Raw genomic sequence first — 22,946 nt, forward strand, 5'->3', positions numbered from 1 at the left:
TAATATTAGGAAATAATTAGGAAAATATTTAGAGTTTTAGAGGTTAACTTTCATGTTACATCATTACATACACCCAAACGATCTTCTTCTAGCGAAAAATTGTTTAAACAAAGATTAAAAATATAAATACTCATCCTAAAATATAAGTAACAATTTGTAGCATTATAAATAATTATAAATAATCATAAACTACGAAGCAGAAAATAAAACAAAACACAGAAAACTAAATAAACACAACTTCAAGCTCAAAAATTAGGTTAACAAACCATGAATGAGAATAGGACAGTACAACGAAAAAAACAAATACAGTCATTTATACGAAAACAAAATACCAAAAGAAATCCATAAATAATTAGCTGAGACAATCTACATGATCAATAGAAGATCAGGAAAACACACAGGAAGAATCGAAACATATCTGTGCAGTTATTTAACATGAGAACCTACAATTGAAAGAAACAAATTTAGAGAAAAAGAAAACGAATACCTAACCATTATGTAAATCAGCAATATTGTTTGTATAAAATAAACGGAAATCATATACCATTATCGATTGTGATGCTGGAGTTCAAGCATGTAACTTGTGTTGAATTTATTTCATGACCGTTGAGTGTCCCGCGAGAACTGGTCCATGGGCCAACGATCTTACTAGAAAAAATTTTGGAAGAAAAATGGGAAAAGAAGTTAAATTTCAGAATTAGGGAAAACTCCAAAAAAAAACATTTAAATAATCCAACGACATTAAAAAAATTCTAGACTTGTTAGATATTAGCAATTTTCTTAATCTATAATAATAATCTAATCTAAGAAAATCTTTTACATACATGCTTTCACTGCTGCATTTTATTACGAAAGAGGCTCAAAACAAATCAGCATAATGTAATATTTGAATGATTCCTAACAAGTTTAAAAGACATGAAATGGTTTTGTCACGATAACAATAAATAAATGTAAAATAAAATAAAATAAAAAAAAGTGATCCTCTCACACTAGCCCGTCCTTATACCCTTCAAAAAGGCATTCTCATTTCATAGCTCATTGAATGTAGCAACTGTTCGAAAACAGATAAACCTTAATTTAATCCATTCCTACAGTTAGCCAACCGTACTACAACGAAAAAAAGACACACAATCCACATATTATACAGGAAAGGAAAGTTTTCCATTGCACGTTACCACCACCGGAGTAACGACCGGAGGCCCAATTTACGTTCTCAAATTCCCATCTTTGTCATCGGTTCCTTTATTGCGTTTCGACAATGGGGCAAAAGGTAACACCAGGTGCATGCACCAGCGCATTTTGACTGTGCAATGAATCTGTTGCAACAATGAACTCGCCGAAAGATTACCATGTACGATTTCGTGTCATCGTCGGGCAACGGCCTGCACAGTGTGCCGTACACCCTCGACGGTTCCCGTGTCGCGTGTCACCATCGAAAAATCCCTTCGAGCCAGCAAGTTTGACGTTTTAATATTCTGTCGCATTTGCCGGCGTACCACCGTTAGACCGGCTTTCTCGAGGGCATTTACAAATCGAAATCGAAACCTGTCTTCTTGGTCGACCGGTGTGTGAGCATTTCCGTATCTTATCCACCCGGCCACTAGGTTTCAAACGCCGGGAAAACCGAATCGAAACGAGCGCTGTGTATTATCCGGTGTGGATCCGCGCACCAAGTCGATGTAGTCGGGGGCGAACCCAACCGGGGGGACCCAACCTTACATCGGCCGATCTTCTTTGGCCCAAGGATGAAACACAGTTTCCGATTCGAGTGTCATTCCACTTCGATTACCCGCTGTGTGGCTGTCGAGAGCATGTTCCATCGATCTTCCAGCAGTCTCCCGAGCGGCCTGCCACCGGTTCGATGCGCCCGTCCGGTTGTCCAGGAGCTACACTTGTGACAGTTCCCTGCAGTCCTGGGAAATCTAACGGCTGCGTTTCGGGTTCTAGTGCAACCGTTTGCGGGCAGATATCATCCCAACCGTACCGAGAGTTCTCAGCCAGCGCTGGGTTTTGCTTACAAATCGATTATCTTCAACTCGGATCGGTGCTAGGATCAAGGGCTACGATTATGTCCCTTTTGCGTTCATTTCATACTAGAAGGGGACATCTTTTTTTTCCTCCATTTTACTTGTTGTATTCATCATTTTGCTCCAGGTGTTGTTCCACCTAGTTGACACACGCTGAAGAAAGGGTAAAAAGCTAGAACAAGGAATAAAAGCTAGTCCTGTGTGTGTGTGTGTGTGTGTCTTTCGATAGCGGAAGAAGCACCAGAACCATGTCCACCGAGGTGTAACGACTGAACGGCATTGATTGAACATTTCCCTTCCACGTGAAAGCGCACAAGCATGACTCAAAGACATCCGCCTCTCGTGTATGGACGGGTTAGTGAAAATGGTGAAAAGTTGTTTTCACCCACTTCCCCTGGTTTTTCCTGGTTCACACAAACACATTTTTCCAACCGTTTTTTTTTTTTTGTTTTTTGGCCAACAGCCGGTTAACATTTCCTTCACCAAAAAGCACCGCCACGACACGATTCCGGGTGTGCGTCCTCCTACCTTTTATGTTCAAATTCCTCTACCGCCCAGGTTCAAAGTCCGACCACCGACTGCCAAACCGACTGTCGCACGTCATTAAACAGCGATTCCATATATTTTAAGCTTAATGCTGAAATAATAATCAGGCGAGATAATTTATGTCATCATAAAATAACTATGTGTTGATGTTTATTTTTCATTCCTTTTACTGTTTTTTTTTTTTGGTTTTGTTGTCGACTTTCTCACCATGCATTCTGGGCGAGCAGTTTTGTACGCCAGGCCATATTTCGCATGTTGCGTCCTTTACCATTGCATACACACACACAAGCGTACGAATGCACAATTACACAACGGATTCGGTAGCGGGAACACACAACCGTAAAAAGCTGTTGCCGTTAAGAGCGCCAAAGGGCCATATTTCGCTCGTTCACACAACACATCCGACAAATGGTGAACCGAACTAGAACGACAGTGTGCTGAACATCCTTTTACTCCGAAATAAAAAAAAATCTTTCTCCCCCCACCCAAAATAAGGGAAGAGATGGGCATGGAACAGAATTTTTTTTAAATAAAAAAAAAACAAAACTCTTCTCTTACGAACGTTCCCGGAGCATAAACCCCATACTGCACTCCAGTTCCAGGCGGGCTGGAACCACACCACACCGACTGAGACTCGTTTGGTCTCGAAGCCTTTAGCGCGAACTGCCAAAAAACCGCGCCGGAAAAGTGCCTGCTTTTGTAAAATAGATTTTGCATTATGTTATAAACATTACGAGCATCAAGCAAAGCGATGCGGATGGTTCCTCCTCGGGCACAACGGACTGAGCCCTCCGGCACGGCTCAGCATGCAACAATCACCGAAAAGTGTTGAAGCGAACGGTTGGGAGTTTCGCCAGTATCGTGAAACCCGCCCGCTGTCCGCTGGAAGTGAATGCCAAGGCACACGGCTGTGCCACCAGATGGTTATGCTGCCCTGTTTGTGGCAGTGGAGATCACTTCTTTGCACTTGTTAGTGGGAAGTTTTTTCCGTTTTCTTTTTACCAACCAAATTGTGCCACTACTGTATGTTTCTAGGCTGTTGTTTCTTTCCCTATTCCCTGTCCATCCATATTTCCTTCGGGCGTTAGTGAAACGACTAAACCGGAACCAATGGAGTAGCAAAATTAAATGGTCTCACTATGGTGCCGTTAAAAAAAAATACCTACAAGCCTACACGCCATCACGCTGCAACAGTGGTGCATGGGTAGCGAAGGAAGTTTCTCTTGCTGGAAAATATTTATATCCTATCGTGCAGGTACTTGTAACCTATGGTTGAAATCGATTAGTTTAATTCATGCAGCTCAGTTGCAAATAACGTTTATTTTAAGCTGGGTTTTTTAAACTGAACTTTGATTGTGTTTAACAATATAATAGATTAGTAGTGTATTGTAGTATTATTAGCTATTTTCAATTTTTTTTTTCAAATTTTCAAATTTACATTGAATTACAACATTATTTTAAAAACATTAAAAGTTCATTGGTTTTACTATACTCTTTTGTCCATTAGTTTATCGCACAACCATTTAATTCTTTCTTGAATTGTTTTTCTCTGGTAGAGATATTTTAAACAAAGCCTTTTGTGTTGTTTAATTCTTTCTCTCTTTTCTTAACTTTAAATGACCTTACAGGTCACGCCGGTCATTTCGGGCTTACTAGACTTATTTTACCAAAAAGCAGGAAAGCAGGTACGGATGGGATTTGAACCCGGTCCTGCCGTGTGGACCGACACCGTTTATCACTTGCTTTAATTATTTTATTTTAAATTAATCGTAAAATTAAACCAACTCGTAGATGGGCAGCACTTCTCCTTTGAAGTTTAATATTGATGTGACGAAGCCATCACTAACAGAGCTTTGTTATAGTTGTCCTTAGTAGATTAGAGGAGTTTGAAATTGTACTATTTCTAATAAATCGTTGTCTATAATAATTTTGATTTCAGGTATAATAATGTTACGTATTATATAACAAGGTAGTGATTAGTAGTGATAAACAGGTTGGAAGGTTCAAATAAAACAATTCATGTATTTAATGCTCTACACTTATGTTGTTCTTCATAGGACTGAAATATCGATTGGAGCTTTCCACAAAAATTTCTTGCATTTTTCATCCTCTGTATTTTTACTGATATCACACACGATCTATCAATAGCTACATGCATTATATTTAATTTGAAATTACTACTTACTCCGTATTGATGATGCGGATAGCTCGCTTTGTTTTACTCTCCTCTCATCGGTAATCTATTTCATGTCCATCTGTAGAGTTAGTCATGGTTGATTCCAATACATACTTTTCTACTTTTTTATTTTTGTTCTCTTTTATCGAATTGATAAACGTAGATGAGTTATATTTTTTTCTTTTCAACGTTTCGAACAAACGAACAAATGGTTGTGTTATACACAGGAAAAGTCGGTTTTATGTTTTTCTTCTACCATGAATTGTTTTAATAATAAAAGCGTGTACTTTATTAGCAATAAAAAGCTAACAGTGGTACAAAGAAATTGAACAAACATCGTGTATGTAAAAATTAGCATGAAATGTCCAATAGTAAAATATAATAATAAAATTTCGCGTGAAATCCAATTGCTAGTACTGAATCCTGTTGCATAAAGGTAAAACATACTATATTCAATTTACCATTGAAATACATTTCTTTTCACTCAAATAATGCTTTATGAGAAAGGAATAAAAAACAAAAATAAATAAAAAAAATCTAAAAGTTTGAAAATTTCCTAAGGCTATAGTCTTAGCTTTTTTTGGGAAATTTAGCAAAATTTTATAAATTGATTTATTTTAATGCGAATTGGTTGAAATAAGATTCTTTTCACTTAAATAATGCTTTAAACGAAAAAAGAATAAAAAATAAAAGAAATTTAAAAAAATCTAAAAGTTTAAAAATTTCTTAAGGCTATATTCTTAGTTTTTTTTGGGAAATTTAGCAAAATTTATAAATTGACGTATTTTTATGAGAATTTTTTGAAATAATTTTCTTTTCACTCAAATAATGCTTTAAATGAGAAAGAAATAAAAAATACAAAAATTCTAAAAAAATGAAAATCTCCTAAGGCTATAGCCTTAGCTTTTTTTTGGGAAGTTTAGGAAAATTTATAAATTGATAAATTAAATGTTTGTACTATATCCATTACATTCCCCAACAACTTCATTTTTTTCAATAAATTCATGCCATTACTTAATCGTCCATTTCTCGGCCGTCGTCCAACGGGTATCACATTCCTCCATTAAATGAATATAATGCACAAAAATCAAAAGTTATCTGTATTTGTGGAGAATCTGCTGCAGTGTATCTATAGAGATTTATTTTTATTCAAATGCTACCCTTGATTACAGTGTTCAGTGTATATTTATTTGCATTGTTTTTACTGTTTTTGTCGTATTATCAGCACCACTTATGCTGATGATTAATTACAGTGTATGTGCTATAGAGAAAAATATTAAATAGAAACTTCTTCGCTATTCCAGTTAAAGTACTTCAAACATCCGGTTCCAACGACATCAGCATAGTTATGTATGATGCACTGGAGCTAAGGATCTATAAATACATCATAAAAATTAAAAAAAAATATATTTATAATAAACCCATCTAATTTGATTACCTTTTTGAGCGTTGGCAATGAGGCTTCTATGAAGCCACTCTTGATTATGACTGGTGTCTGGGCACGCATCAAGCTGATATGTATTTGCTTCTTTATGGCCGTTGTTGCTTCGTACCAGTTAGTTGCATAAACCGAATCAGATACATTAACGCTCTGTAAGAGTATGTATAAAGATTGTTTAAAGGATATTTTGATTCGTTTAAAATAAAAACGAAACTCACATGATCGCGAATCGCCGATCCGTGATAGGTATAGATGACAGCCTGACCAATAATGATACTGGCCAAAAATACCACCTGTGCACGCTTGTAAATATTGTTCACCATGACAAACTCGTACCCCAGCAAACACAATATGGTCGATACCAGAAGCAGCAAGTAAAACACGGACGCTTGAAAGAGATGTGTCATCTTTTGCGCCAACGATAACACATCACTGTGATACGAAATTACCTGCTTTAGCTCACGATCGGCGAACGGTTGATCGGCGGAAATGTCGAGCCGCTCGAACCGTTCCCGAACGATATCAAAGTGGATAGCTAAGTTGGTGGCCATCTCCGAGTAGCATACGTCGATCGTTACGCTAATGAATACAGTTAACAACATCGAGTCCAAATTATGTAAAAAGCACAAAGCATACACAACCGGATGCTGATAATTAAACGGGAAACTGTAAAGAAAGGATTTTTCTCGAAATTTAACACAATTAGCTACATGCTGTACAATACAATGATGGTCAATAAATACCTGAACGGTGTCACGAAATGGACATGCTGTTGCTGCAAAGATAATGATACACTGGTAGCTATTGCGTTCAGTTCGTACAATGCAACAATGATCGTTGTGCCGATCACGTAAACTCGTACGAGTTTGGCATGGATCTCATTACACTTCACAAACCGCGGTAACTCATCAACCGTAATGCATTTTTGAACACTTTTGAAGGAATGCACCAGATTGTACATTTCCTCATGATGACTTACGAACAGGATAAACTTTAGCACAACCGTAGCATTTAACTGTAGCAGCATGATCTCTTCACAGGTAACGATCAGATCGGATAAAGGAGTTTTCACAAGATAAAACACATGGAGCGGACAGAACGAGCTGAGCAAAATGAATGCATACCAAAGCCGGCAACGGTACCACCAGGTTGGCTGTTCCGCTACGCCACAATAACGCACATACCGGAATTGGTAGGCAGGGAATTCGTTCGGTTGAGACATGTCGCACCTTAGCAAACAAACAGTTGAAAATAATTCGTCACTGTACGTGCTGTTGGCGTTTTTATAGTAATTTCTTGCGCTATGTTCCATGTGGCAAGTTTACAACAAACGTTGGTGTAAATATATGTTTCGTGTCTTTCATTATTTAGTGTGTGAATTTCTCACCGCGAAGGACACTAGCAATGTAAGATAATTGATTGTTTATTTACACTCGAATATTGAAGCTAAGTGGTCATTTGCCATTTGCCCCATTGTGTGCCCTTTAATTTAAATATAACGTAACATTTTTCTTATTGCTGTTTAACTCGGATTTAGCATCTTGGATGCTACAGTTTTTCGCAGCTGAATTATTTATAGTAAATAGTTTGTTTTTTTTTTCAAAGTTATCTTGTGGACATGAAGCTCATCGGCAAATCACAATAACTGGAGTGCGAGTAATTGTTGCCCATTGTCTTATATTCCATCAGATCAAAAAAGGTGTTGATCGTGTTAACCCATCTTGATGTCCTCTATCAGGACCACAGCGCCTGTAACAGCGTCTACAGCAGCTTTGGATTCGTAATTAAAATACTAGGAAAAATTTATCAGCACTATACTGGAAGGTCCGTTGACTCACCTTTCTCCGTATAGAATACATATTTTTCTTCTTTAATTTGCTCTAGTGTATCTTATATACAAAATAACAATAATCAGTAAAAACAAAATTATCGATAGCAGGAAAATTTCTAACCACGTTTCCGGTTTGAAAAAATTTATTCTTCGATGTTTTCCACGACCATCTGAAACTGCAAGAAAATATGCTAGCGACATCTAGTGCGTAAAAATTACACATATTTCCCTTTTTACTTTCTTCAGAATTATTTTTTTTAGATGATGTAAAACAAACGAAGTTAGTAATAAATAGTTACACAATGCATGTAGCTAATCACACAAAAGCATTAATTAATATTATTAGCGATACAAAAGACAATAGTTTTTAATGCTATAAATGAAACATTTGTCCTATGGAACGAACACAGTGAAATGTCTGACAAACAAGCTGTCAGGTAGAAAAATAAAATCTCTAAACAAAACAAAGTTGCTACGCATCTCCCAAAATTCTTCAATTATTCCTACTTTTTTGGTACGAAACGTTCACTAAATAATCGGCAAAGATGGGGAAAGGATTTAACAATTACATGTGCAAGAAGTTTTTCCATCCTGCCTCAAGAGATAACCTCAAACGGGTAAGAAATGCAAACCATAATGTAGTGATACAGATTTGCTGGACTAATGGTAATATATCATCACCCCCCTTTTAAGGTATGGATGGCAGAGCAGCAAGCAGAAGCGTATAAGAAAAAACAGGAAGAGCTGCGGAACCAGTATGAAAAGGAACAGGAACTGCACGACAACAAGGCCATGCTCAGCCGGGACAGCAAGGACAAGCTGAGTGTTAACTTTATGTACGAACTTCCACCTGGCATGAAGAAGGAGCGCGAGCAGGAATCAAACGAGTCCGAGTACAAGTTTGAATGGCAACGCAAATACAATGCACCGCGTGAAAGCTACTGCAAAGGGGACACCGAAATTCGCGACCAACCGTAAGTTGTGAGAGCTTTTTTTACGTTTTGCTGCCAAGGACGATGGGTTTTCAACTCTTCCCGTTTTGTCTCTACCTTACAGGTTCGGTATACAAGTGCGCAATGTGCGGTGCATAAAGTGTCACAAATGGGGCCACATCAATACGGACAAAGAATGCACCATGTACAGTCTGTCGATGAGTGAGGCGAAGAAAATTCATTCCGAAGCGGAAGCAAACCAGATTCTGTCCAAAGGTGAACTGGAGCAGCAGCTGCGAGACGATGGGCTTGCAATGAAACGTAGCGCCCAGGAGTTGGTCACATCACACAAGCTCGTGGCAGATCCGGAAACTGAACAAGCCGTACCGGAGACAGAATTCATCCGCTCGCTGACAAAAAAGCAAAAGAAGAAGCTGTTGAAAAAGTTGGAAAAAATCGAGAAACGACAGCGTTCGTCCAAAAAGAAGAGTAAGAAACGACCTAGTAGTAGTAAGACCGATAGCAGTAGTAGTGGTAGTGATAGTGATTCGGCTTCATCCGACTCGGAGAAGGAAGTTAGGGGTTCAAAAAAGAAAGCCAAACAGTCACACCATCATCGATCGGATTATCGGAATGGTGGTGAGCGGAAGGAGCGTGAACGTGTAGCAGTAAATGAACGGCGCGACAAACATCGGCACCGTAGCCGTTCACGGTCTCCACACGCTGGATCGTCACGCAACTATGAAACGACAAAACACAGCAAGCGTCGTGATCGTTCCGCTAGTCCACGTAAGGATCGTAGTAGGCGTTAGAAATGGATGTATTCACAGTGTATACAACTTCATATCAGCTAAACACAGGCAGAACAACCTCTTACTTACGGACCATGTGATTGTATTGCCCCAAGCCCGAAAGTTGCTCTAACCTCACCGACTCTTAACGACAAAATGAAAGCAAAAAAAAGGTTTAGAATTAATTTTGTTTATTGGAAAATTTCAAAACTTCGCTCAACATATCGTATAAATAGGATCCACACAGAATTAAAATGATTTCATTGATTTCTTCCGAAACGGAACCTGTGCGCCGTAATCGAAGCCCATAATATCTCGTTGGTGGATATAGCGCACTGGATAAATGATCCACGTGTTCCGGTATATAATACATGCGACAAACAAATTGACGACAAAACATACGCCACAGCAATGTAGCTTTTTGCTTGAAAAGCGATTATTCCAGTGTTTCCAAACTTATCTGCTCTTGTTACGTTTGAACGTTTCTTTACGGCTTCTGAAGCGTTGTACCGCTTCACGGCCAAACCCAACTTCCGGTTTCAGCGCATCATCGCGGGAAGTGTGTGTGTGTATACTGGACCTCGGGCATTTAGACGTTTTATTTGGATTTTCTTTTGAAGCGAACGAAAAACTCTTCCTCGGCTAGATTCAATCAATTGCGCGCCAGGGTACCGCTCGACGAACCACTCGCCGGGACGCAAATTTCCGTCACATGGTTACTATTTTCCCGTGGCTGATTCTACAGTACAATGGAAAGAAAATACAATCATTATTATAATGCTAAACTCGAAACTAAAGCAATTATTATAATGCTAAACTCGAAACAAACATACCTTCACATGAATGTGACGTCGTAGGATAGCCGCTCGCAGGATAAACATTCGCGTACGCCGTTGAAATTCCTTACCGACGTTGATTGCCTTCTCGAACGTGGCGCTCCTATGGTCGGCATCCTTCGCGTAAAGTATTTTGTTGTGCGAATCAATGCGCGCCTGTATCTGTCCGTCCAGTATCAGCTGCATTATTTCATTCTCCAGCGCTGCCACCGATCGATTGAAGGCCGTGGCCATTTTGCGCATGTCGGCGGACATGTAAGGGCTAAAGTACTGTACCAGTGCCCGGTTGCGGATCTGCGTGTAGAGTGCATTTACGTGCGGTGCAATGTACATGTCCAGCAGCAGATTATCCTTAATCTCGTCCAGCAGCTTCAGGCACGAATCGTACTTTGACTCGTAGAACTTAAATATGATATCGCGCAGCTGTGGTTCCAGCTCGAGAAACAGCTTAAACGAGCTGCTTGCAATCACCTGTTTCAGTTCCTGCCGGTCGAATGTGGCCAGCGCACACAATCCACCGTACATGGCCACATTGTTCGTCGAAATCATCTCCGGGAACTCGCAGTGGTCAAAGTTTGCCTGCAGAAAGTGTTTAGCTGCGGACTTGTACTTGCGCGTTGCCAGCTCAGCCAATCCGGCGGCACACTTAAGCCGCGTTATCACAACCTGGTTCGGATCCTTATCCTTGGACGTTTCGGAAATCTCGGTAGTCCCTTCCGCTTTCGAAACGTAGCTGAGCACGTGGGACCAGTTCTGCAGGTAGATCGACACTTTGATCACGTTCAGGCACATGTTTACTACATGCTTGCCGCTAGTACAGTAGTCCCGAGCTCGCGAGTAACACTTGAGCGCATTCGACAGATCGCCACAGTTCAGATAGTGATCGCCCAGATCATCATGACCCCGCCGGATGCTCTCCTTGATTGAGTTAGCTTTATAATTCTTCAGATCGCAGTCTAACTTCTCCAGCTTTAGTGCGGATTTTTTGCTCTTCGACTCAACCCAGGTCGCATCGAAGGACGGTATCTCTTGCGAACCGGTCGACTGGGAGGCAACATCGGGCAGAAACTGATTGCTCACATTGTCGGCCAGCTTCTTGTGCAAATGCTGATACAGCGTCACATTGTACGTGGTCGTAATGTAGTTTATTGCCATCCGGAGTGCTTCGAGGCGCAGCGTCGGGCAGTGGTCCGAGACGTAGATGAGCCGGTGCAGTTTAGCCAACCCCGTGTACTGGTTGGCAACTTGTTCCAGATCTATCGATGGGTTTTCGACCACGTACATATCCTCCTCATTGTTTTCGTTATCTTCCGGCTGCACATCCACCTGCATCGGTTCGACTGCATTCTGTAATGGCAAAAAACCCAAATGCAATCATCATAACAGACTGGTCAACATGTACGATGTTTATGATTCTATAGATTGACCGCAGGTTATGCTAGCAAGCTAAAACACCGTTTGACTAACGTATTGTGAGGCAGGTTTCTGCCGCAAAACGTACCGAAAAGCATCCGGGTAGAGGCATTTTGCTCGAGGAACGCGTAAAAGAATTATTTATGTGAAATTATTACGGTTTTCGCTAACACTACAATTCTTCCTTCTGTAACCACTGCTCAATCAGTATGAGTGTGATTTTTTCCGAGAATGAAGCGAACCACAATGACAACCTGGGCCAAGATGGGTATAGAAAGGTGTGACACTTTTGCGTTTGCACAATGGCAGTTAAACACTGTAGGTGAGATTCATCAGTCTTGTAGGACATATTCGATATTTGTTTTTTTTTAAATTAATTATTTTAAATTTCTTTTTCAAGTATTGAGTTTATTTCTTCATTTCCTAGTAAATTAGCTAGTGTTAAGAACAATCAAATTATTATTCGCGCGCCCCATCAGACCAAATATGAAACGTACAAAAAATGCATAAAAAACAACGTCACGTTTTTGGATTATATTACTTTATTCGTATATCGTACCGTTTGCACACGCCCTGCCTAATATCATTCACCATCTCATGTAATCGTTAGATATCTTTTTGTGAATATCAAACAGACTAGAAAACACATGATTGTCCTCCACCAGCTGGCCATACTTTCGCGTCAACTCTTCCGCCGACTTTTCGTGCACCAGCAAACTGTACCATCCGGCATTCCGCGCCCCGAAGTAATCAGTTGCCGGAGTAGCGCCAATGTGCAAACACTGGTGCGGTTTGAGATCCTTTATCTCGGACGACTGAATGGCACGGTCAAAGATTTCCTGTGCCGGTTTCATGTAACCGACGTCGTACGAGTTTAGCACAAAGTCAAAATAGTGATTAATTTTCATATTTCTCAACAGCACGTCCAACCGTGGATCGAAGTTAGAGATTACTCCCAGCTTGAATGGCGGTTGTTTCTGACCATTGGATTCTACGTGCTGTTGCAGCTTCAGATAGTTGAGGAAATCTACCGATCCGTAGCAATGCTGCCAAAAGACGCTCGTTTTGAAGTACTCCATAAAATGTTCCGTCATCTGTTCGATTTTCTCTTGCGGTATGTTGTGAGTTCCATTTTCATTGAAAATGCCTGTAAGCAGAACAAGAGCATTGAAAGATTTTCTTTTTATCTAACCCGAAAAAACAATATAGACCTATAAAAATCAATATCATGCTGCTTAGGAAGTACCTAGGGGGCTGTAAAGCCACTATAAAATAAATCATTGACCTATCAGATCGCACAATCGAAGCCCCCGTGTCGGACACCCTATCGGACACAAGATTCAATGGTAGTAAGGCCGACTGATAACGAATCACGGGGAGGTAATCGTTTACTGGGCCATGTGCTTTTCCATCCATCGATCCGACACTGACCCATTTGCCTTGACGTAATGCAAAAAGGCTCTTTGAATATTTCGAACTTACTAGTCCGATCGACTAATGCTTACACGCTTGCCGAATTGCTTCTCCCACCCCGCCACGGTATCTGGAATTACGTAATTTATGTTAATCCGTAGCGACTTACCGTCTATCATCATCTGCCACCATTGTTTGTAGGAAATTTTAGTCTTCAGTCCAAAGTTCGGATGAAGCCGATTCATTTTGTGCCTATCGGATAATGGTAAAAGAGAATCAAACAAAACAGGAGAATCCTCGTTATCTCACAAGCACCAAACCGATATCAGGGAATTTCAAGCACCGTGACCCGTGGTGAACACTGCCATAATGTACCACAACTTACCAGCTTTGGACGTAGTTTGCCACCAGTTGGTTGTTGTTGTTGCTGATGCCGAACATTGCACCAATTTCACCATACTTCTTACCGGGACTCGAACGAAACTGTAGCAACGTACTGTGCACATCGAATGTAATCAAACGGAACCGGGACAAACTCATGGTGCTGGACGGTGATTCTTTTATGTTCCGAATTCTAGAATGAGATATTGCGCAAAACACTTGCTCTGGTGCGCTCGCGTATCACGAAGCGTGTGGTTCAACCGTCGCAAGCGTAATAGCAAACCACGCAAGTTGCCGGTTGATTTGGCCTGGTTGGTTTCGTACCCGCCGTAGATGGATTGGGCCGATGCATCCAATCAGAGCACTGCCAAGCCTTTTCGATGTGTTTGCTCGGTGTGAGTGTGTGCTCTTATCCCTTATCTCATTGATAAGGGCGGCAATGTTTTGGTTACTGATTTATTTCGTGTGTTGTCGGGTATGGATTCTGCGTTACGGGCTGTACAAACATTCTTGCTAACCGTTTACTACCGTCTTTTCTTTACGTTCTGTACCGATCGATGATATGCCCATTATTTTTGGCAGCTTTCAGTAGAGGTCCACAATACCCTTGAAATTGTGTTCGTTGGTGAAATTGTTCAGACATGCTGGAAAGTGTATTATATGTAAATTTGAACCTATGCTTGCTTCCGTGTCTTTCACTGGGTCTCGCTTATCTACCTAATACACCAATATAAGCGAGATCTCATTGGAAAGGACAGGTGCCGCGCGATGTGTGTATAGCTGTGAGTCGCCAAACAGAAACAAAACAACAATGACTATCTTTGAACCGGCGTTTTATGTCGTTCAACTTGTTTATTACACAATAATCTGCTCATTACATCAATACGAACGCGACATTTGCGCGCTACTATTTAGTAAAGATTACATATTTTTCTCCTTTCTTTCTCACTCTCTCTTTCCTCTCTGCTGTGTCTGGTGCGGGATTGGGCGATAGGAAATGCGACTCATCTCATTTGAATATATTGTTTTTCTAAAATTTGTTAACTTTAACACTATTCTTTCACAAAAACCATCTTTTCGCAATTTTCCACCAAATTAAAAAAATAATATTGCAATTGTTTTGATTTAGTTTTCCAAAACATGTTGTGGGGGTAAACGATTCTAGTCACTTTATTATGCTTAACGATGCTAGAAGAAAGGAGAACAATACATTTTTAGATTAAGAATTATATTTTTGATAATTACATAGATTTTTTGAACTTTTCAATCAATTTTGTAATTCAAAATTTAAAAACACACATTTAGATCAAATGTCACTGCGCAATGACCACTGTGCAGCAAGTGTGCAATGTTTGTTATTGTTTATTTAATTGCACGTTGCGTCGTTTTGCCCGTACGCGTTTTGCTCGATTGCTAGGTATTCTTGCATTAAATTACTAAATCATGTGTTCCAATATTCGACGGTATATACCAAAGTTAAACCGTGGCCTAATTATGCCAGCGTTCCGATCCTTTCACGATGAGTTTTCTTCAAAAGTTCCTCTAGAGGAAGTGCGCAAACAGACGAAAGAAAAACAACAGAACGTCCCGAGTGCTCGGTCGATTGCCGCCAAATATCAGGTGTTTCGAGACACTGATGCACCGGTGATTTTAGATGTGGACGAGGAAAGATTACTCCACGAAGCGGGATTACAGCAACCGGAAAAGGTGCACGATTTGCCAGACATGTACAGTGGTATCAACCTAGCCCGTAAGTGATTGTGTTCGCTACCAGACGCTATGCTATTAAGCTTCCTTCCTTCCTAAGCTTGTTGCATAATTCTTTGTTGTCTATTGCAGGAGGAAAAAGTGGAGTGTACGAGATAGAAGATTTGGTGACCGTTCTAAGGCTAAACAATGCTATAAACATATTCGTATGCACAGTTCCGAAAGACATCAAATATGTGGACTACATGTGCATAGTGTCCGGCCGCAGCGCTAGACATATGCGAGGAATGGCCGAGTTTGTACGGAAAGTGTTTAAAATGAAACGAAAGTCTAGCGACGTTATACCAAAGATTGAAGGTGAATCAAGCAACGATTGGATGGCACTGGACCTAGGTAACGTAGGCTTACATGCTAGCGTTTGAAGAAATCATCCCTTACACAATTCCTTCTTCTATTTCTAGGCAACATAGCGCTACACATTTTCTCCACAAAGGCAAGAGAACAGTACGATCTCGAGTCGCTTTGGAGTGTGGGATCGGAGTACGATCGAGAGTACAATAAACCGAGCGAAGAGTTAGTGCAATTGTTCGAGAAACATACGATCTATTTGGACGATTTGAAACCACTCAAAAAAGAAGCTGAAAATGTAGAGACGTAGCGATAAATTGTTATAAAAAAAGTTGTTGTAGAATAAAAATAGATCGATGGTAAGCCCCATAAAGATGCCGATGAGAACGGATGTGTAAAAGTGATTGTTACAAACGTTAAAGCAAAGCTCTTTTTAATTTATCCCGTGTGAAAATTTGTAAAAAATTGTTACTTATTTATTATCTGAAAATACTATTCATACAAAAGATACGATTTGAGATGTAGCAAAAAAAAAAGGTAAAAACACACGCACGTTGATAATGTAAACTTAAAAAGAACTTAAATTAACAAACTCGAATGGTGTTGTTACCCACGATAACGATCACGCCTTCATCCTGCAGTTCCTTAAGCGCATCTTCAAACATTTCCTTGGTGATGAGCTGTAAAAATAATTCCATAATAGATTCATTAAAATCTATACTAGCAATTTGTGGAAAGAAAAACACTCCTTGAAGAAACACTTACCACCTGTGAACCGTCCCTGATTTCGCCAAACAATTTCTGGTACGGAATGGTCGAGATTTTACCCTTCGCTTTAAGATTCGCTTTGATCGCCGTCACCACTTCTGCCCGCTTTTTGCGCGCCTCACTTGACAAACCGGTCGTAAGGATGCCGACGTCAATCTTACCGGACAACGGATCGGTTGCTGATTGTTTCAACGCTTCGCGATGCAGACGCCAGGCTTCTTCTACGTCCTGCACGTCCACTGTTTCACTGAGCCGTACCTTAGCATGGGCTTCGGACAGACGGATCAAGCTTTCCAGCTGCCTTGGGTAGGCCGAAATTTGACCCCTACCGGCTCCTACCTTTCGCATATCGACGTACACCTGAATCAGACGCTGCTGGGCCTCCTCGGACAGCACGGGATTAATGTGTTCCTTTGCGTAAGCAATGTAATCACGCAACACACTCATATCCTAGAATGGTTCGAAAAAGGGCAACATTAAATTAGTAACGCTCCGTAACACTTCCGAATCGATTCCGACCACTTACCACCAACGTATCTTCATCCGCTTCGCGCGAAGCATAGTACATCGACACCAAATGGGCGGCCAGACGACGGTCAAACACCTCATCTTGTGGGTCCAATATCAAAAAGATAAGATCGAACCGAGACATCAGCGTATGCGGCAGCTGCACATTGTCGATAATGGTTTTGTTCTTGTTCCATTGCGATTCGGACGGATTGGCCGCTGCCAGAATCGATGTGCGAGCGTTCAGCTGACAGATGATGCCCACCTTGGCAATGCTAAGCGTTTGCTGTTCCATCACTTCGTGCAAAACGCTACGGGTCGAATCATTCATCTTGTCGAACTCATCGATACAGCAGACACCATTGTCCGCCAGCACCAAAGCACCACTGTCAACAAGATGAGAAAAATACAGAAAAATTCTTTTAGCTATTGTGTGTTACTGCCAGAATGTTTGATGTGATACGTACGTTTGCAATACAAGCTGGCGCGTTTCCGTGTCCTTCGTGACGTACGCCGTCAAACCGACCGCCGATGATCCACGGCCGGAGGTGTACTGTGTACGCGGCACCAGGTTGTACACGTACTGCAACAGCTGTGATTTCGATGTGCCAGGATCACCGCACATAAGGATGTGTATTTCCGCACGGAAGTTTTGCCTTCCCGAGGTGGCTTGCTTTTTCTTCGATCCACCAAACATCTGCAACAGGATGCCCTTCTTGATGTCCGTGTTTTCGTAAATGGACGGAGCGATGCAGCGCACCAGACGATCGTACACGTCCGGCTTTTCGGCAATCTTCTTCAGCAGCTCAATCCGTTCCGGTGGGAACATGTGATCTTTACCCTCCTCTTCCTCGTACAGCCGCTTGTCGTCGACCTTGCGGAAGTGCAGCACATCGATGTGCGTTCGGTACACCGATTTCATGCTCGATTGTCGAGGATTCTCCTGTATTGGCATCGCTTTGTAGATACCCGTCACCGTTACACGATCACCCGGCTGTACCTTGTCTACCAAATCTTCGTGCGCCATCAGCAGCACGTTGTGCGGCGTTTGGCCGGCCGCCATATCGTCGGGTGATTCCTGCAGCTTAATCAGCTGACGATCGGCAAACTGGGAACGGTTGTGGATGAGCTGAAAGCAGTGGTTCGTGTTGCAGTGCGAACAGAGCGTTGGCTCCGCGATACGACCGCGTTCCAGCTCGACCGCGACGGAGAAACTGCAGATCGAACATTTGAAAAACGCACAGCGCATTTCGGGCACAATGTTCGACGAACGGATCACCATGCCGCTGATCGTGATGATCTGATCAATGTCTTCCGGGTTGAGGGCGCGCATGTTACGCGTCTTGTCCGCATTGAACGGGCGTACTTGAATCTGATGGTCCAGTATGGCGGCCGGATAGCGTTCGAAGAACATCTCATTCACTGCCATATCTAGCGCGGGGATTACCTACAGCACAATAAGCCAAAATTTTAGCACATGTTTGTGTTTTGCTAACGTTTTTTTGTGCACTTTACTTACATCTTGAGGATAACAAATCAACTGGCGGTACAAAGTTTCGTCGAACGTTTTCAAATGCGAACAGTTGAAATTCAAATAAGGCTCCTCCAGTGTGTGAATCTATAGGAAACATAAACCCATTTATTAATAAAGTATTAACTTCTTCAGCAATCCTTCACTCACCTCTTCCAGTTTCTGCATGTACAGCGGCTCGTTAAGGTTGATACCTTCAGTCAATTCATCTTGTGCCGCATTCGGATCGATGTAGCGCATTATAAATTGTTTAAACTTGCTCATGCATTCCGTCACAACGACATTCGTACCCCACACAACTAACCGTGGACCGGAGCTTGGTAAGTCAGCAGCCGATGCTTGGCTTTCTTCGTGAATGGGATCAAGATGGATATCCGAGCTTCCAACGTTAACCTGGCGCTGTGATTTATCCACCCGTAGATCCGGCCGCTGGCGCATTGGTGTACCACGAACACCGGAACGTGGCGTACGAATCGAACCCAACGAGCTGGGCGTTCCATAGTTCAACGGTGAGCTAACATCGATCTGACTCATGCCAACTGTCCGGCTGTAAGGGCTGGTCGCTTGTAGGACCGAAACATCCGCTGCCGGTGAGGTAGGCACCGTTACTTGATCGGAACCTTCAATTGCCACACTCGCTCCATTCTGGGCATGCATGCTACTTCCAATACGCATTGGCGTTTCGGTTTCACTGTTGGAAGTGCCTGTAAAGTAAAAAAGCATGTGAATTTTGACCGGACAAATCCGGCTTGCTTATGGCAGAGTACGACTGCCGCAGGACTTACCCTGCTTCGACGGGGTTCGTTGCGAAGTTTCCTGGGAACTATCAACACCCCGGCGGCTTCGAGTAGATCTAGCAGGGCTCGACATTTTGATGCGTTTTCAAATACGAAACAAACAACAATCCACAACTATACGATAACAAATGCTACGGAACGCTTGGGACCACTTTCGATGCAACAAACGAAGTAGATTTTTCTGATAAACATAAAAGCGCGCGCTTTTGTTGTGCAAGAAAATTTTTGCACTGTTGCGTTTGTCAAGAAACGAAACGGTTTTCCGCGGTGTATAGTGTTGCAATTGTGAATTTAATTTGTTATTTTTGCTCCCAGAAATGTTACTTTTCTTCATAATTCAATTAAATAAATATAGTTTTCATTTAAAAATTGTTCGTTGCTAAATTTCTCTTTGAAAACATTACACATCGTTAAAAAATGAGAAACGCCACAAAATAACAAACCGCACACCTTTGCACTGCATACATCTTGTGAGCGAAACGGTTGAACCGTTCAACCGTTTGCGAGCCATTTCTTCGAAACCCTTCATTTCATTCGCGCCAAAACATTCGTGTTGTGTTGTTCTTTTGATTTTGTGACTATTCGCTGTAAAATTTAGTAAATTATGAACAAATCGATGCTGTTCAATAACAACAATATTACCCAACCAATTACCTGGGTTGGCAAACAATACCACCCGGATGTTGATATTGTGAAGAATCGATTCACCGCATTCTACCCGTAAGTTTGCCGTTCGTTAATGGACGGGTGCGACAAATGAGTTATTAATTGCGTTTTCTATTTTAATTGTGAAGGAAATGTATGTTCGGTGCCCTCACGCTAGAGGTGGGAAATTTCGTGCTCGTCTCCGACATGGATGCGGCCGAACCGGACTCGATAGAAGGGTGCGATGTGGCAAGAATTGTTCACATGTACGAAATGCTGCACGCTGATTGCACTAAAATGGATCCGTTTCGTGCAATTGTTGAATGGTATTCAAGGTATATTGGCGCTCTTTTTGGTACGTGAAAATTTTGTAACAAGTCGTAATTTCGTATGCCTATTTTATTTGCAGACCTTCAGCTCTACCCAAAATGATCACATCCGATGAGAACTATTCGTTCGATGCACGCGAAGTTATTGCCGATACTCGCTTCAGTCCGGACATATCGATAGAAACTATATTCAACCATTGCTCGGTCGAACACGTGTTGCCGCAGGTAAACTTGAAGGAACTGCAGCTGTCGAAAGCTTCCACACGCTGCCCAACATTCTATGCCCGCTACAAATTGATAAAATCATCCGGAAGAAAATGGAATTTGCAACCTTTGATTGCGATCCCCGAAGCCGTTACTCCGCGGAAAAGAAGATCGATGTATGATCGTTCGAACGAACAAACGGTGGAAACTCCTAAAACACCGAAACTTAAACTTACGCGTGCCAAATCGATGGAGAACATGATAACGCTAAGTCCGGATCAGAAGAACAAATTGATGGAAGATCGTTGGGCTGTAAGGATTGTTGATGTGAAGCAAAACATCAATCACATCACGGACATCCTTAGTGAAATCGAAATTAGTGACAACGAAGACAGAAAGACTCAGTCCGCGAAGCAATCGCACCGATTGCTGAATGCTCGTAGAAGTAGTATGAGCTTACGGTTAAACTCGAAGGTAACCAACAGTGGTACCGATGATGAATGTCTCAATTACTCGATTGTTCACGATGGTACAACGAACAACGGGCAGGACTTAAAGATCAAACTGCGCGTTTCGGAGACTCAGAAAAATCCGGAAACACCTCGATCGTTGCGCAAGCGTCTGACGACTTCTGCCGCTACACACGAACACGTTTCACCGCCCAAATGCCGTAAATCATTGCTTCCATCGGATGTCGAAGTGGTGAGCACACCGACGATGGGACGCTCGCACCGGAAAAGCATCCTAAAAACACCCAACAGTACTGCCCTGCAACCGGCCGGTACGCCGAAGCGAAACATACAACTATCGAACATCGTTGAGGAATGTTCGAACGGACGGCGTGTGTCACGTCTGCTCGAACTATCACCCAAGAAACCCCAACCGGAACCAATCGAAGAACCTAAAACACCAAAGCGAAACAACCGGCTGTCGCTTGGCGCGAACGGCGGTACTCCCAGCAGTAGATCGAGCGCCACAAAATCGACCCCGAAAAGTGCAAGCAAAATGAGACTCATCCGTGACGGTGTCATTAAACCGGCGATTCATTCACGAGCAGCTCCAATTGGAGATGGTGCGAACGAACTGGCGCTAGCTCGCGAGCGTCTACACGTGTCGGCCACCCCGAGTAGCCTTCCGTGCCGCGAGAAGGAGTACGAAGAGATTTACAACTTTCTGGAGGGTAAAATTTTCGACGGTTGCGGTGGCTGTATGTACATTTCCGGTGTTCCCGGAACGGGCAAAACGGCCACCACGACGGCCGTCATACGTGCGCTCAGGCATCTGTCGGAGGACGAGCATATACCGAAGTTCGAGTTTATCGACATTAATGGCATGCGATTGACCGAACCAAGGCAGGCGTACGTACACATCCATCGGCAGCTGACCGGCAAAACGCTGGCATGGGAACAGGCGTACAATTTGTTGAACAAGCGATTCACCACCAAAGCACCGCGACGCATCACAACGGTGTTGCTGGTGGACGAGCTGGACATCCTTTGCAACAAGCGTCAGGATGTGGTGTACAACATACTGAACTGGCCTACCCTGGCCACGGCTCAGCTGATCGTTGTCACCATCGCCAACACCATGGATCTTCCGGAGCGTTTGTTGATGGGGAAAATTTCATCCCGTCTCGGGCTTACCCGCCTAACGTTCCAACCGTACAACTTCCGCCAGCTGCAGGAGATCGTTATGGCCCGTCTGATCGGCATGAGTTCATTCAATAGTGACGCTGTCCAGCTGGTAGCACGTAAGGTTGCGGCCGTTTCTGGTGATGCTCGTCGTGCGTTGGATATTTGCCGCAGAGCTACCGAACTAGCGGACGATCAAGCTAGAAAAACAGACGCGTCGGTCACCGTTTCGATGACACACGTGCAGCAAGCATTAACGGAAATGATCACCAGTGCCAAAGTGCGCACCATTCGCAGCTCGTCGCGCATGGAGCAACTGTTTCTGCAAGCTGTAACGGCCGAAGTTATGCGTACCGGTATCGAGGAATGTAACTTCCTTGGCGTATATTCGCAGCTGGAAGCGTTGGCAGCATTTTCGGGCGTTGGTGTACCGAACCCGGGAAGGGCGATGGGAATTTGCGCTCGGTTGACGGCGTCCCGCATACTCATATGTGAGGGCGGTAGGAACGATATTTATCAGAAAATTTTACTCAACATTAGCACGGACGATGTGCACTTTGCACTGCAAGCTAGCAAACTGCTTTAGATGTATTATTGTGCTGGCAACAAATTTGACTAGATATATTTTTTTATTAATGCTTAAGAAATAAGGTTTATTAAAAGAGACTTGTGGTTTATTCTTTACGTATTCG

General features: G+C 42.3%; 7 protein-coding genes across 7 annotated transcripts; 3 read left to right on the forward strand and 4 right to left on the reverse strand.

Annotated features, from left to right (window-relative positions):
* Positions 1 to 5,785: 5,785 nt before the first annotated feature.
* LOC125770973 (odorant receptor 82a-like) lies at positions 5,786 to 8,006 on the reverse strand. The gene is made up of 4 exons (XM_049441109.1): positions 6,934 to 8,006; positions 6,409 to 6,856; positions 6,188 to 6,340; positions 5,786 to 6,123 (listed from the first exon to the last, which is right to left on the reverse strand). Exons 1-4 carry the CDS (start codon positions 7,500 to 7,502, stop codon positions 6,064 to 6,066), a joined length of 1,230 nt encoding a protein of 409 aa, XP_049297066.1. The 5' UTR covers positions 7,503 to 8,006; the 3' UTR covers positions 5,786 to 6,063.
* A 428-nt stretch (positions 8,007 to 8,434) lies between these two features.
* On the forward strand, positions 8,435 to 9,999 carry LOC125770982 (corepressor interacting with RBPJ 1). The gene is made up of 3 exons (XM_049441146.1): positions 8,435 to 8,638; positions 8,715 to 8,995; positions 9,078 to 9,999. The coding sequence occupies exons 1-3, from the start codon at positions 8,567 to 8,569 to the stop codon at positions 9,763 to 9,765; spliced, it is 1,041 nt and encodes a 346-aa protein (XP_049297103.1). The 5' UTR covers positions 8,435 to 8,566; the 3' UTR covers positions 9,766 to 9,999.
* On the reverse strand, positions 9,919 to 12,273 carry LOC125770958 (COP9 signalosome complex subunit 1b). The gene is made up of 3 exons (XM_049441092.1): positions 12,082 to 12,273; positions 10,578 to 11,927; positions 9,919 to 10,483 (listed from the first exon to the last, which is right to left on the reverse strand). Exons 1-3 carry the CDS (start codon positions 12,103 to 12,105, stop codon positions 10,397 to 10,399), a joined length of 1,461 nt encoding a protein of 486 aa, XP_049297049.1. The 5' UTR covers positions 12,106 to 12,273; the 3' UTR covers positions 9,919 to 10,396.
* A 244-nt stretch (positions 12,274 to 12,517) lies between these two features.
* LOC125771002 (rhythmically expressed gene 2 protein-like) lies at positions 12,518 to 14,450 on the reverse strand. The gene is made up of 3 exons (XM_049441175.1): positions 13,792 to 14,450; positions 13,576 to 13,658; positions 12,518 to 13,140 (listed from the first exon to the last, which is right to left on the reverse strand). The coding sequence occupies exons 1-3, from the start codon at positions 13,944 to 13,946 to the stop codon at positions 12,581 to 12,583; spliced, it is 798 nt and encodes a 265-aa protein (XP_049297132.1). The 5' UTR covers positions 13,947 to 14,450; the 3' UTR covers positions 12,518 to 12,580.
* Positions 14,451 to 15,142: 692 nt separating this feature from the next.
* On the forward strand, positions 15,143 to 16,229 carry LOC125771007 (uncharacterized). The gene is made up of 3 exons (XM_049441181.1): positions 15,143 to 15,537; positions 15,627 to 15,887; positions 15,956 to 16,229. The coding sequence occupies exons 1-3, from the start codon at positions 15,231 to 15,233 to the stop codon at positions 16,150 to 16,152; spliced, it is 765 nt and encodes a 254-aa protein (XP_049297138.1). The 5' UTR covers positions 15,143 to 15,230; the 3' UTR covers positions 16,153 to 16,229.
* Positions 16,230 to 16,290: 61 nt separating this feature from the next.
* Positions 16,291 to 19,644, reverse strand: LOC125770941 (DNA replication licensing factor MCM4). Its single transcript, XM_049441045.1, has 7 exons — positions 19,434 to 19,644; positions 18,799 to 19,352; positions 18,637 to 18,735; positions 17,585 to 18,564; positions 17,137 to 17,503; positions 16,608 to 17,060; positions 16,291 to 16,522 (listed from the first exon to the last, which is right to left on the reverse strand). Exons 1-7 carry the CDS (start codon positions 19,516 to 19,518, stop codon positions 16,427 to 16,429), a joined length of 2,634 nt encoding a protein of 877 aa, XP_049297002.1. The 5' UTR covers positions 19,519 to 19,644; the 3' UTR covers positions 16,291 to 16,426.
* A 272-nt stretch (positions 19,645 to 19,916) lies between these two features.
* LOC125770940 (origin recognition complex subunit 1) lies at positions 19,917 to 22,860 on the forward strand. Its single transcript, XM_049441044.1, has 3 exons — positions 19,917 to 20,165; positions 20,240 to 20,425; positions 20,500 to 22,860. Exons 1-3 carry the CDS (start codon positions 20,050 to 20,052, stop codon positions 22,838 to 22,840), a joined length of 2,643 nt encoding a protein of 880 aa, XP_049297001.1. The 5' UTR covers positions 19,917 to 20,049; the 3' UTR covers positions 22,841 to 22,860.
* Positions 22,861 to 22,946: the final 86 nt, after the last annotated feature.

Source organism: Anopheles funestus, chromosome 3RL (assembly GCF_943734845.2).
Source record: "Anopheles funestus chromosome 3RL, idAnoFuneDA-416_04, whole genome shotgun sequence".
Classification (NCBI taxonomy): Eukaryota; Metazoa; Arthropoda; class Insecta; order Diptera; family Culicidae; genus Anopheles; species Anopheles funestus.

What these genes read in the sequence shown, in the direction of transcription:
- LOC125771007 (XM_049441181.1), top strand. Translation starts at nt 15,231, where the DNA reads ATGTGTTCCAATATTCGACGGTATATACCAAAGTTAAACCGTGGCCTA. An exon ending in CAGTGGTATCAACCTAGCCC is followed by an intron (nt 15,538 to 15,626) that starts GTAAGTGATTGT and finishes TGTCTATTGCAG; the next exon opens with GAGGAAAAAGTGGAGTGTAC. An exon ending in TTGGATGGCACTGGACCTAG is followed by an intron (nt 15,888 to 15,955) that starts GTAACGTAGGCT and finishes TTCTATTTCTAG; the next exon opens with GCAACATAGCGCTACACATT.
- LOC125770973 (XM_049441109.1), bottom strand. Translation starts at nt 7,502, where the DNA reads ATGGAACATAGCGCAAGAAATTACTATAAAAACGCCAACAGCACGTAC. An exon ending in CATTTCGTGACACCGTTCAG is followed by an intron (nt 6,857 to 6,933) that starts GTATTTATTGAC and finishes CTTTCTTTACAG; the next exon opens with TTTCCCGTTTAATTATCAGC. An exon ending in CATTGCCAACGCTCAAAAAG is followed by an intron (nt 6,124 to 6,187) that starts GTAATCAAATTA and finishes ATGTATTTATAG; the next exon opens with ATCCTTAGCTCCAGTGCATC.
- LOC125770941 (XM_049441045.1), bottom strand. Translation starts at nt 19,518, where the DNA reads ATGTCGAGCCCTGCTAGATCTACTCGAAGCCGCCGGGGTGTTGATAGT. An exon ending in ACGAACCCCGTCGAAGCAGG is followed by an intron (nt 19,353 to 19,433) that starts GTAAGTCCTGCG and finishes TTTACTTTACAG; the next exon opens with GCACTTCCAACAGTGAAACC. An exon ending in TGATTTGTTATCCTCAAGAT is followed by an intron (nt 18,565 to 18,636) that starts GTAAGTAAAGTG and finishes ATTGTGCTGTAG; the next exon opens with GTAATCCCCGCGCTAGATAT.
- LOC125770940 (XM_049441044.1), top strand. Translation starts at nt 20,050, where the DNA reads ATGAACAAATCGATGCTGTTCAATAACAACAATATTACCCAACCAATT. An exon ending in CGATTCACCGCATTCTACCC is followed by an intron (nt 20,166 to 20,239) that starts GTAAGTTTGCCG and finishes TTAATTGTGAAG; the next exon opens with GAAATGTATGTTCGGTGCCC. An exon ending in ATTGTTGAATGGTATTCAAG is followed by an intron (nt 20,426 to 20,499) that starts GTATATTGGCGC and finishes TTTTATTTGCAG; the next exon opens with ACCTTCAGCTCTACCCAAAA.
- LOC125770958 (XM_049441092.1), bottom strand. Translation starts at nt 12,105, where the DNA reads ATGCCTCTACCCGGATGCTTTTCG. An exon ending in CTCTACCCGGATGCTTTTCG is followed by an intron (nt 11,928 to 12,081) that starts GTACGTTTTGCG and finishes TTGCCATTACAG; the next exon opens with AATGCAGTCGAACCGATGCA. An exon ending in GACGTCACATTCATGTGAAG is followed by an intron (nt 10,484 to 10,577) that starts GTATGTTTGTTT and finishes ATTGTACTGTAG; the next exon opens with AATCAGCCACGGGAAAATAG.
- LOC125770982 (XM_049441146.1), top strand. Translation starts at nt 8,567, where the DNA reads ATGGGGAAAGGATTTAACAATTACATGTGCAAGAAGTTTTTCCATCCT. An exon ending in CAAGAGATAACCTCAAACGG is followed by an intron (nt 8,639 to 8,714) that starts GTAAGAAATGCA and finishes CCCCCTTTTAAG; the next exon opens with GTATGGATGGCAGAGCAGCA. An exon ending in ACCGAAATTCGCGACCAACC is followed by an intron (nt 8,996 to 9,077) that starts GTAAGTTGTGAG and finishes TCTACCTTACAG; the next exon opens with GTTCGGTATACAAGTGCGCA.
- LOC125771002 (XM_049441175.1), bottom strand. Translation starts at nt 13,946, where the DNA reads ATGAGTTTGTCCCGGTTCCGTTTGATTACATTCGATGTGCACAGTACG. An exon ending in GCAAACTACGTCCAAAGCTG is followed by an intron (nt 13,659 to 13,791) that starts GTAAGTTGTGGT and finishes ATTATCCGATAG; the next exon opens with GCACAAAATGAATCGGCTTC. An exon ending in GTGGCAGATGATGATAGACG is followed by an intron (nt 13,141 to 13,575) that starts GTAAGTCGCTAC and finishes TTCTGCTTACAG; the next exon opens with GCATTTTCAATGAAAATGGA.